We start from the raw sequence: 11806 nt of genomic DNA on the forward strand, positions 1-11806 counted from the left end.
ACCTGATGTGCGGCGTTATACTGTTATTAGCTCTTCAGACTCGGCAGAACAGAATTTAGATTCATTAGGAAATAAAAACCCAAACCACCCCCCCCAAAAAAAAGACACCAGGCACGTCTTTCAATGTGAATCAATGCAATGCAACAGCCCTGTAATAAAATATTACCTCTGTGTCCGGTGAGCGACAAACAAGACTACACCAGAGAACTGTTTCATACTACATTTGGGTTTTCGCAGCTCTTTTCCTGTCTCGGGTGAAGGTTCCTCCAGATGCACAGGTGACACATTATTTACTTAGGACAAACGACATTGGTAAATGGTTTAATGGAACACTTGGATTTTTGGCGTTACCTTCCCTTTTTTTTTTTTACAACAAGAGCAAATGAGTCCAATTAAAATAGTTAATTTTATTTTTGTCAAAGAAAAGGCGATACAAAAAGGGCATATTGTAGCCTATTACTAATTGACAAGTACAAATCTGTATTTTTTTTCTTTTTAAACCCAAATAAAGAGTGCAAAAAAAAGGAATAAATGTGGTTGATTGTAAAGTTGCAGGATAAGCCACAGTTTCCCTTAAAAGCACTTAGACTCAAAAAAAAAAGAAAAAAAAAGAAGGGTTGGAGTCAATTCACTTCAGTCCTGTTATGTGACGCAAACTTCCACTGATTTTGCAGAATTCAACAGTGACTTCCACACGAGGAAATACACCTTTTATAGGTGTTGATAGCATTAGATAGTTTGGATCAAATGTTGTATTTCATGATGGATTCAATACAGCTGGGACACATTTATTTTTCAGAAAAATCCTGCCCGTGTACTCGCACTCGCTTTGCTCCGTATCGTTCCCGAAGACACTTGTGCAGATAATTCTCTCTGGAGTTTTGACTGTACGTGACTTGATTTCAACCCACGGTGCAAATGTTAACTTGAACTTTTCTTTCTCCCCCAAAACAAAAACCCTTGAAAAAAAAAAAAAACCCTGCATTATTTAACCAAGACCACACACAAAATGAATCCCGATTTGACTTTTCATTAAGAACTCATATTTTACCCCAACAAGGCACTGCATTTGTCCAGCAGAGAACCGGGACATGGCACGACTCTCACACGGAGTAACACAAACTGCTCACTTCAGACAAACACAACGTTGATCGGTTCAGTCGCCAACACAGACGGACCCCCAAAAAAATAGTAATAATCATTTTACATTCTAAGAAGCCGACCATTTTATTGGCTTGTAAAAACGCTGTCAGTTGAAAAGCTTTTCAGATGCTGTCGAACTCATATGCTGGATTTTTAAAAAGGTGCTATAAGTACAGTAAGTGGTGTCTGCCGGCCGAAACAGAGGCAGAACAAAAGAGTACACTGGCGTTGCTTTTCCGCTGCAACACAAAGGAATGAAGTTTGCTGCTGAGCCCACGTGTGCTAGAGCGGCAGGTGAACAGGTGTCGACGCAGACACGAGCCATGTGGCGACAGCCAGAAACGTACACATGGCACCTGTAATGTTTCCAGACTTCATTGGAAAAAAGGGAAAGAAAACTAAACGATGACCGGATCAAACATTTCCCACACGTTCACGTGAGTCACCCACCGTCTCCGCGGTGATACGTGTACCGCCTTACAACAGCGACGTTGCCCACACCTGCAATGTTTGTATGTCCCAACTGTTACTGAGAAGGCTGAACAGGGTCGGAAGAATTATAGCTATACACAGAGCTCAGCTCAAGCGAAATCAATCACGTTTCTGTTGAAAAATAGTTTTGGGGCGTCATCAGCCAATATAAAGGTTGCACATGTACAAAAGGTAAGACAGAAAAATATATTCTCCATGATGGGGAAAGGAAAAAATATGGCTACTGATGAGAAGCGACTTTACGAAACAAGTACTTCTTTTCACCGTTAAAGGAAACGTTTAACAATGAATGACTTGTTTGGCTCCAACAGTCCCTTCCTGCCTGCAAAGGAATGACAATTTTTGTAGCATTTACTTTTAAATCAAAAACAGTTTTTTTTTTTAAATAAATATGAAATTCAACAAAACATAATTTTTCTCACACACACACACACACACACACACACACACACACACACACACACACACACACACACACACACACACACACACACACACACACACACACACACACACACACACACACACACACACACACACACACACACACACACACACACACACACACACACACACACACAGGAATGCAAAAAGACGTTATACATGGTTAGCTTACATAACTTAGAAAAAACAAGAAAACCTACGACAATGCGCAACGTGTAGCAGGACAGTTTTGTGTTTTTTTCAAATCTCGCGCAGAGCACACGTGGAAAACGTCGGTTATTGCTACTTGATTCGAAAATCAATGTGGTTTCGACGGAAACCCGACAAGGGTGTGTGGTCGCATGGGGAGAAGACGCCTGGTGCAACGACAGTGAGGAAAACAAGGACGTATTGATCCTTTTGGGGGGGGGGGGGGGGGCTAAGATAAGATGTTCATCCCTTTACTTGGTAAAGGTCATTGATTTAAGGCATGAACATTAACTGAGCGGTATCAGCATGTCCCTGTTGGATTCCCCTCGAGGTTCCACCACTTCCACTTCTCCCCTCCTGAAGCCATCGCTGTTCTACAATGATATGACGGATAAAAAAAAAGCAAAGATGCATATGTATTAACCCATAATAATAAAACAAACTGCACTAATGCTTTCAGACCCCCCAAAAAAAAAAAGAAAATTAAAACATGCAATGAAGATTGAATGGTTCGCTTTATGCGATCAGAGCTCAAGAACCTGCCGGGAGCCTGCCCACATGACCAGTCGGACAGCCGGCGGGTTATGGAGCATCAGTCTACAGGCAGTCTGGTGAAAAACCTCCCTCTCACTCGAACCCTCGGCGGAAAAAGGTTAAAAAGGGAATCTTTTTAAAACATGCGCCGTCTTCCGAGCGTTTTCTAAACCTGTAAAAGAAAAAGAAAAAGAAAAAGAAAAAAATCGACCACCAACCTGCGCGTCACCCTCTGAACCGGTCCCGCTCACGTTGCATCACAATGGGTCAATGGAACACTTTGCTCTGAACACCTGAGACTAAGGCCAAATGCCTAGCTAACCAATACGGAACAAATATATTCAGTACTAGTTCTTACCCGCTACCACAACTGCAGCAGTCTCTCATCGCCTGGTTTCCTACACACGACTTTAAAGACATCTTTTTTTCCTTCGAGACTTTATTATTTTTCATTTCGATTCTCTGCAATGGCTTCTGAGCATTCTGAGTTATCTCCAGACGCGTAGAGGACGAACGTGGCAACGTGGGAGGTTTATTTTTGAAGGAGTGGGGGGAGAAATATATTGAAAATGTCACGGTAGCCGCTCACGTTATCATTTTCTTCAAGAGAGATCAGTTCCCAAAAGCGTCCTCGTTCTAAGATGGGGTTCACTACGCCGAAGACGAGTTTGAATCCACTCAAATAGACAATTTATGACAAACTCTACTGAGACTGTGGAGCTGCGGCCTGAGATTTTCACCGTCAGATCATCCAGTTCCTTCAGGATTCCAGTCTTTTAGAAACAAAACATTGGTGAGGGAGAGGACTAATGTAGAATAACTGCCATTGTGTGTGTGTGTGTGGGGGGGACGACGACGACAAAGAGCTACACTATAGCTCCGATATTATTTCAGAAAGCTCAGCCATGAATCTGTCACTACCACCAACACTGGTTTCATTGAAGCAGCGTCCCTCCGGAGAAAACACTTGACGACTGAGCCGACCTAGAAACCAGCCCCGCGAGTCGCAGCCAACCGGCGTGAAGGAAACCAAGCCGAATGAGTCCGTACTCCGCACACGAGCACCTGCACAAACATTATCATCGACAGCAACAACCTCACTTGGTACAAAATATCAAAACAATGTTCATATAAATAATTTAAATAGCTATACTAAAGCTGAAGTCTCGGTCTAAAACCTTTAAGGGGCCAAGGAGAAGTGCTAATCGTGTGCTGTACAATTTTGGGGGACGTCCGAGATTTCGTAAGTGGGGGTCACAGGCAATTACGCAAATAATTTACCCTCCACCCACCAATTAAAACGCAAACATGTTGGGGTTTTATTTTAACAAAGATCTGTCGGTAAAATGTTGATTTCCAGCCCTCCTTCAGCAGCCACAGAGGACAGAGGGAATAGTCCCCAATTTAGAAAGATTTCCCCCTCATTCCTCCTTCGCCATCATCTAACTGTCTCCCAAAACCTGCGACAGGTCACCAAAGTCGCAGTCAAACAGCTCGCTGATGCCTTCGTGGTCCTCCAGTCCGAAGTGGTAGTCGTGACTGTGTGGCGGGGACAGGTTGATGAAGCCGTCCAACGGGAGGGGGAGGCCGTCTCCGCTCAGGAAGTCCGAGGAGGAGAGGGGCGAGAGGTCAAAGTCGGGCATGTCCCCGAGGCCGGAGAACGGATCGCCACCCAGCAGCGATTCTGTCACAGGAAGTACAATGTGAAAAAAATATAGAGGAGCACAGTGGCACTTGCTAGTTGTTATTTTGATTGACTGACAAAAGGCCTATAAACAATTGATCAGCTTCTCATCCAGTGAAAAACAGTTATTTTTGCATTGGTTTTTTTTTGTAATTCATCTTCACTTTGAATTTGAATCAGGTCATGTCACACATGAAATAAATTATTTTTCATGAGGGCATATTTCATCAGCTGACGTTTTGACATGTCATAGCAGAGATGTTTTACTGGTCCCTGCATTCCAGTCCGGTGTGTCATCTGCAGGACGCTTATTAACTGAATCTGACTTACAGGGCAACTTCCATGGAACAAGATGTGCATGGATGTTTGGCGCCGACGCCTACCACCAAACAATCAATTTAAAATTCAGAGGTCAGCCAATCTGAAAAAAAATTGGCAGCTAATGCGTAATAATATTACATCACAGAGGATGAGCATGCGCCCATGAGTGAACAGTTGCTGAAATACACTTTTTGTTTTAGGGATGCAACTAGCGTTAATTTTCCTTATCCATTAACCTTGTCGATCATTTTCTTGATTAATCGATTAGTTGTTTGGTCCATAAAATGCTGAAAAATGTCGATCGTGTTTCCCAAAACCCCAAGATGATGTTTTCTTTTGTCCACACACCAAAGATATAATTTTTACTGTCATAGAGGAGCAAAGAAACCAGAAAATATTTACATTTAAGAAGCCGAAATCAGAGATTTTAACCGATTGAACTAATTACTCAACTATCAAAACAGTTGTTGATTAATTTAGTAGTTGATTGTTATTCGATTAATAGAGCAACTGTTTTAAGAGATTTTTTTTCTAATAAATATACCTGGCGAGTTTGTCAAGGGTCAAACTGAAAGAATTGTGGCATTTGATTCTTCTACTTTGCTTCGTTGTCCTTTAATCCTGACGTTAAGAAGTGAAAGGTTTCCATCCACGGCAAAGGCTCGAGGGCTTTTAATTTGAAAGGGCTACAGGAGACGTTGGGTTGGTAATAAAAGCCGTAATGCAGTTACATTAACAGGGCGAACATGAAGAATTACAAATAAAGGCGCCTGTCTTTGATACAACCCTGCTTCAAATACAAACCTCTTTATCATTTGTAGATGAGGTAAACACAAAGGCCCCGGTCATGCATAACCGTCGCCTACACTCGTGGACATAAATGGATTTAAAAAAAAATCAATTCTTGACAGAATAATAACAGCTCTACATGTATTACAAGTGAATAACTTCCTATTAATTTGGTGAATGTTACATTTGCCGAACAAAGACCATGCAGGTTGAAATGGTGCATCATTCATAACTGGTATTACCAGATTTGCGGTCAAGTTGTACTTCTACATCCATGTCTGTCCAGAATCATACATATTTTAACACACACACACACACACACACACACACACACACACACACACACACACACACACACACACACACACACACACACACACACACACACACACACACACACACACACACACACACACACACACACACACACACACACACACACACGGTATTAAGCGTATGCCGTCTTAATCAATTCTATTCAAGTTCTAACTTAGTGTTTTTCTTCCTGGCCTCACCATTGCTCACACAAACATTGACCCAACATGACTGAAGAAAAAGCCTATTCTGACGAATTCTTCCCACGTGGTTCTGTGTAACAAACAATCTGGTTGGGTCGGGTAACCTTTGACCTCCAGAATCTAATCAGTGCACCCTGACCACTGTCACTGACCTGAGGTCAAGTTGACCACAGCAGCTGTTCTCTTGTTGAGGAACAACAATGTTTTCAAGCTTTTAGGAGGAGCGTCACTATAATTGATACCGACACTTTTTCACTGAGGAGCTCCACTGAATATATCAAATGTATTGATATATTTAATATATATTCAATAACTGACAAATGTGAACGCTCACCTGTGTGCCCACCTAACACCAGAGATGAGGGGTCCTGCTGGGAGGATGCGGTCACCGTGGAAGACGTCGACGACGGGGACGATAAATCCACCTCCAGGGCGGCCGTGGCACTTCTCGCGCGTGACTGGTCCGCCGGCTGCGCGGGGGGCGGGGCCAGGGAGGGGTCAGCACTGGGTTTGGTGGGACTGCTTCCTGTCACGGGGCTGCAGACGCCTGAGCTGTCTTCTGGACAGAGGAAGACGTCGATTGCGCCACGCGTGCTCTTCAGCGAAACCTGGTAACCCTGAGAGACGGGAGAGACAACGCACACGGGCTCGTGTCAAAACCTCCCCGCCTCAAAATAAACACAACTATTGTTCAAACTTAATTTTTTAAAGGCCCGGACCTCGCTGGGTTCTGACACTTGCATCTGGGTCTCTGGTGGGGCCCTGATCACCATCACCAGCTGGTCTGGGGAATCGAACGACGTCCTAAGGTCCTGGCAGCGCACGTAGCCCAGCGTGATGAACACAGCGGTTAGGGAACAGAACCTGGTTGCTAGAGACTGACAGAACTGACGAGGACCGAGTCCAAAACTATAAATATATGAATTTAAGAACAGAAATTATAGCACAACACCACTGGTCACCTCTGCTCGTCTCTGAGCAGTTACCAGTAGGGCCGAACAGTTTGGGGGAAAATACTTATTGGGATTTTTCTGACATATATTGCTATTTGATTTGTGACATAACACACACACAATGTGCGGTCAAATTGTCAAATTGGCTAAGGAAGTTTCCTAAATCTTGAAGTGACCTGGAAGTATTTGATCAGTAGCCATGATAACAGCCGTTCTGATTCTCTAAACGCATAGGAAAGGAGTTTGAATATTTTACTTCTTTAGCGTAGGGTACACTGGGCTGTCCTATTCGAAAGGAAAGGAGATATAGACGCCCCACAATTCATTGGGGCAGCGATATTTAACGTGACGCGCCACGCACGAACGTCTACGATTCAATCCCCAGTTGAAGAAGAAGTAGGAGAGTATGAATATGACCCAGAAGAGATGCACGTCATCATGCAAGTTGCAGTTGCATATGAATCATTTACATGTGATGTCACACGGTGGCCAAACAAAGTAAAATGCTGAGGGAGCCGCTGCGTTTTTTGTAGTTCGTCTTTGGAAATTTGCACTTTCACCACGGCAGACGCACGTCAACAACATCCGCCGTCGCATGATGGCGTAGTGCAGTGAAAGTGGAGCCGGATTCTCTGAGGAGCGCTGTCGGGTTTTCCTGAATCCTATCAGTCCTCCTTTACACCTTTCCTTGACCTCGTCACGTTTTCCACTGAGGTCAAGGAATAGTAGATACGAGGGACAATTCGACCGCAACCTTTAGCTCGCTCTCTCTGTCAGCAGTCTGTCTCTCAAGCGAGGGAATAGTGGCGCTGTTCGTTACCCCAACGGTGCCTCCGTGAGACATTTCCATACGGAGTAACAGTCGCTCACGGCTCTGATCTGGTATTTCTTTTGCTAGACGGGGCGTCGGTTTTGCTTTTTCAATCGCTGATACAGGTTGCTGGAGTTGCCTCGGGTTGCAGCCACTGTTCTACGACATACCTTCTTTTGTTGCGCGTGTCGTCTCAAACCTGAAACACTCCCGTTTCACCGAACTGCGGGTTCTCTACGGGACTAAATTGTCCAACGTCGCTTCTTCTTCGGTTTCAAGCCTGTGTTGTCGGTGGCCGCGTACGCAGTCGCCTTGGCCAACTTCTGATTGGGTGAGCATGACCGTCAGAGGAGCAGGACGCAAGAATATGGAAAACCATTGACAGCAAAGTGGAAACCCTGGGTCAGACGCGCTGCATAACGTATTCTAAATCGCAGCCTTTGCAAATCGTGTTTCTGTTTGAAAACGATGAACCGTTCCTTGTCTACCTCTATGTTCACACGCAATTGGGCTTCACTGGTGCTGCGAGAATCACTTTCCGCTCATCCCGTCGCGGGCCGTAAGGATATTTCTTGTTCTGCGGGTCCTCTGTGAGCAGCTGGAGCTGCAGGTTGCACTTGGAAATGAGCTCGTCCAGCTGCTCCTCGGCCTCGGTGAGGTCACACACCTCCCTCTGCAGCTCCTTGTGGCGGGAAACCAGTGCTGCGTCGATTCGATTACCACTGCGGGGGGGGGGGGGAAGCACAGGCAAATCAAATGCCGACACACAACAAGGGAAATCCTGCTTTGTTATCATTATGTTGTTCCATGTACCAATTTGAAGTGGTCATATTCTTAAGTTTACACTCTTCTTAAGTCAGGTGATGCACTTTGGAGTCGTTCCTCAACTCACAGCCACTGGATGTTGTTCTTGGACTTCTTGGAGATGAGCTGGATTCCCTCCAGGACGTTGGTGATGTCGTAGATGCGCCTCTTCTGGACATCCAAGACCTGCGAGGCCCAGTTCAGGTCCACCACGCCGTCGGCCGACTGGGACAACAGGCTCAGGAAGCGCTTGGTGGTCAGGTTCAGGGACGTGTCATACCGCGACTTCTCCGTCGTGCTTTGGGGAACTGGAAAGAGAGGAGAATTCTAAAATGTCGGATTTTCCAACTAGGAATCATTTTGAAGTTTAGCAGTGGGTAGGCCCAGGTTTGTCTCAATATCGCTATCAGTTCCAGAAATTATATGAACTCAACACAGGTTTCTTGGTTCTGACACGCATTTCAAAAAATCAAAAAGGTCTTTAAGCACGAAACATCAAGTCTCCGTTTGGAAAATCAAGCAGCAATACACTGCAGATTTCCCGTCTTTCTATGAATCATATCAAAAACGAGAGTAAACGTGAGTGTGAGTGTGAGCGTGTGTGTGTGTGTGTGTGTGTACCTCTGGGCGGGGCAGGTGTGGAGGGCGGCGCTGGGCCCACGGACGGTCGAGTGGTGCTGACATACTGATGGTCGCTGTCCAGATCCAACTTCCTCTTTACCTGAGGGAACAAACGAAGGAAGACAAATGCAAGTTATGAAAATGATGTGCTGAATGAAAAGTACAACACAATGTCATAAAGCAACAGGTGGATGGACTTAAACTCTCCTGCTATACAGCCAGAAGCACGGTGACGCAAACATTTAAAAATATCACGCTTTTGCGACACAACTTCCCTTCTTGCTCTTTCACTTCCCCCCACATCTGTCTCTCCCCCCCCCCAACCAGCTTCCCCCCTCTCCTCACCGGAGGTCTTCCCAGGGCCGGCCGCCTCTTGTCCTGGACGCCAACGTTGGCGGGGCCCTGGGGCGTGGCGAACAGCAGGATCTCCCCAGTGCTGGTGGGGGCGGCGGCCGGGTGGAGACCCTCGCTGCCGGGGCTGGTGATGATCACGATCTGGTGGTCCGCGCCCAGGCTCCCCGAGTTCAGCAGCGTCTCGAAGTCGGCCAGCAGGTCCTCCGATGTCTGCCCCGTGATCAGAGTCTCTGACATGGCAAGTGTGTCACCGGGTGGCCCCTTCGCTGGACTTTTTGGGGAGGGGCAGGGGAGTGTGTGTGTGTGGGGGGGGGTCCAAACACTACGGTGCTGTGGTTCAGACAAGGAGGTTCAACACCACTTTGCATCTGCTGCCCTCAGTGGACTCGGGGAACAATGGTGGGAGCTCCTGGGAGTGTTCTTGCGGGGGATCGCGGGCGGCTCCACCATGTTGCTCCTTCTCCACTTTCCCAGATTGTACAGTTTCTCAACACGCACACGTCCCGGCCCACAGGGCGACACACGACCACACGTTACGAGTTATCACTCTCGCGAATTGCGACGTGCTCAATCGCTTCCGACACTTACGCTGACACCACAGCACAGGGCGTGCTGCCAAACAGGAGATTTGGCCGATCGAATATTGCTCGACGCATTACCGACCCCCCCCCCCCAGCCGCCTACGATTGTCAGGGGGAAGAAAGAAAAAGAGTCGCACATTGGCTAATAATAAAAAAAACAACGCAGGAGGTTAGCGAGCTAGCGGGCTAATCTTTTGTTGTCATCCGTGTGCTGTCAGTGTACAGTAGAGCCGCGAGGCCTCGGCCGCACGGTGCCCTCAGCTGCTAACCAGCTAGCTCCTGTCCGGACCGCGCAAAGTTCGCGCAGGGGGCGCGTGCGGCCGCCAGGTGCGCCTCCCGCAGAGGGAGCACCTGCGGCGTTTCTCCCGACCCGACCCTAACCCGACGGGGCTCGCTTACGAGTCGGTCGCAACTTTGCGGCAGCTTTCCAGAAGTGTGCTATCGCCAGGAGACTTCCACGGTACAAAGGGCATCGCCATGTTCCCCAAAAAGGCGTCTGCGTGAAGGAGCCGCTCGGCACACAAATCCGTTCAGCGGGAGCATAAGTGGCACGTTAGCATGTTAGCCGAGTTATTAGCCGCAGTTCCTTCGGAGCCCCTCGTTGTGTTGGGTGCACGCAGGAAGCAGTCCGACAAAAGTGGAAATAAAAGCAAATAAAGCGGTGGAATACACACGCATCCTCTGCGAGGGCAGCCGCCGGCCCCTTCGGTCTTTCACTCCGGCAGCGGTCCGCGTCCAAGGGGCGCCGTCCCGACCCCGTTATCGGCTGTTATTGTTGTTATTGTCCCAGCTGATCTACATCGAAACAAGGCTCGGGACGGTTTTCGCGCGAAATCTTTTTTACCGCGAAACGGGCACGTGTGTCCGTCCGGCGCTCACCATTGGACAAAACGCGACGCTTTCCCGCAGGGCCGGACCGACGCCCTCCGATTGGCGCAGACCGTTGTCCGTCACTGTGCCGAGCGCAGAGTCGTCGATGCGAAGGTGCATTCGCGTTTCACGGAAAAAAAACTAAACTCACTGCTCTCGCGTCCACGTAGTCAACTTACTTTGAATGAACATGTAATGTATGGCGGTTAATAAAGTAAATTGTTTTACTACACAGCCCGACATCACTGCACTCGAGTTATCCCGTGTGTTTTACGTTGGTTTACGTCAATTGGCGAAACGGCGGCCTCGGTTGTCACGCGTCGATGCTTCGGACAAACAAACAAGCTGTGCTTCCAGTCGGCACGTAGTCGTGTGCCCTCGGCAATCTCTTTTGAACGTCAATTTGGGCAAACCTGTGCCACCGTCTCCTCCGCCCGAGTGCGCCCCCCCGCCACCGCCGCCCCCCCCCCGGTCGTTTCCCGTTCGGCCGGAGGAAGCGTCCCTCAACCGGCAGCCGCAGCCAATCGAGCGCCTATCGCGCAGCAGGAGAGCTACAAGATGGCGCAGGCAATATTTGAAGTGCTCGAAGGTATGGGCATTCTGTCAGCAACCGCGTCACCGCGGCCGCAATGAAACGCCGAGTGTGTCTTTTAAACGTCGTCGGTAGATCGTGCCCACTGTGCTGTACGGGGACACCA

General features: G+C 47.6%; 2 protein-coding genes across 4 annotated transcripts in view; one reads left to right on the top strand and one right to left on the bottom strand.

Annotated features, from left to right (window-relative positions):
• Positions 1 to 392: 392 nt before the first annotated feature.
• e2f1 (E2F transcription factor 1) lies at positions 393 to 11082 on the bottom strand. The gene is made up of 7 exons (XM_035645768.2): positions 9649 to 11082; positions 9304 to 9403; positions 8771 to 8990; positions 8448 to 8600; positions 6834 to 6948; positions 6449 to 6731; positions 393 to 4486 (listed from the first exon to the last, which is right to left on the bottom strand). Exons 1-7 carry the CDS (start codon positions 9892 to 9894, stop codon positions 4245 to 4247), a joined length of 1359 nt encoding a protein of 452 aa, XP_035501661.1. The 5' UTR covers positions 9895 to 11082; the 3' UTR covers positions 393 to 4244.
• A 466-nt stretch (positions 11083 to 11548) lies between these two features.
• Positions 11549 to 11806, top strand: part of znf341 (zinc finger protein 341) — a 10026-nt gene continuing 9768 nt past the window's right edge. Inside the window, exon 1 of one of the 3 annotated variants that reach the window (XM_035645761.2) lies at positions 11549 to 11697. In XM_035645761.2, coding sequence (XP_035501654.2) covers positions 11667 to 11697 — 31 coding nt within the window. In that variant the 5' untranslated portion in view covers positions 11549 to 11666. The other 2 variants (XM_047331092.1, XM_035645763.2) reach the window with 2 other exon arrangements.

Source organism: Scophthalmus maximus, chromosome 3 (genome assembly GCF_022379125.1).
Source record: "Scophthalmus maximus strain ysfricsl-2021 chromosome 3, ASM2237912v1, whole genome shotgun sequence".
Taxonomy (NCBI): Eukaryota; Metazoa; Chordata; class Actinopteri; order Pleuronectiformes; family Scophthalmidae; genus Scophthalmus; species Scophthalmus maximus.

Bases quoted from the DNA above. Each gene is read 5' to 3' on its own strand.
- e2f1 (XM_035645768.2), bottom strand. From the start codon at position 9,894: ATGTCAGAGACTCTGATCACGGGGCAGACATCGGAGGACCTGCTGGCC. The intron at 8,601-8,770 runs GTGAGTTGAGGA...CCCCCCCCGCAG, and splicing joins AAGAACAACATCCAGTGGCT to TGGTAATCGAATCGACGCAG. The intron at 6,949-8,447 runs ATATCCTTACGG...TGTGTTCATCAC, and splicing joins GAGGACCCGCAGAACAAGAA to GCTGGGCTACGTGCGCTGCC.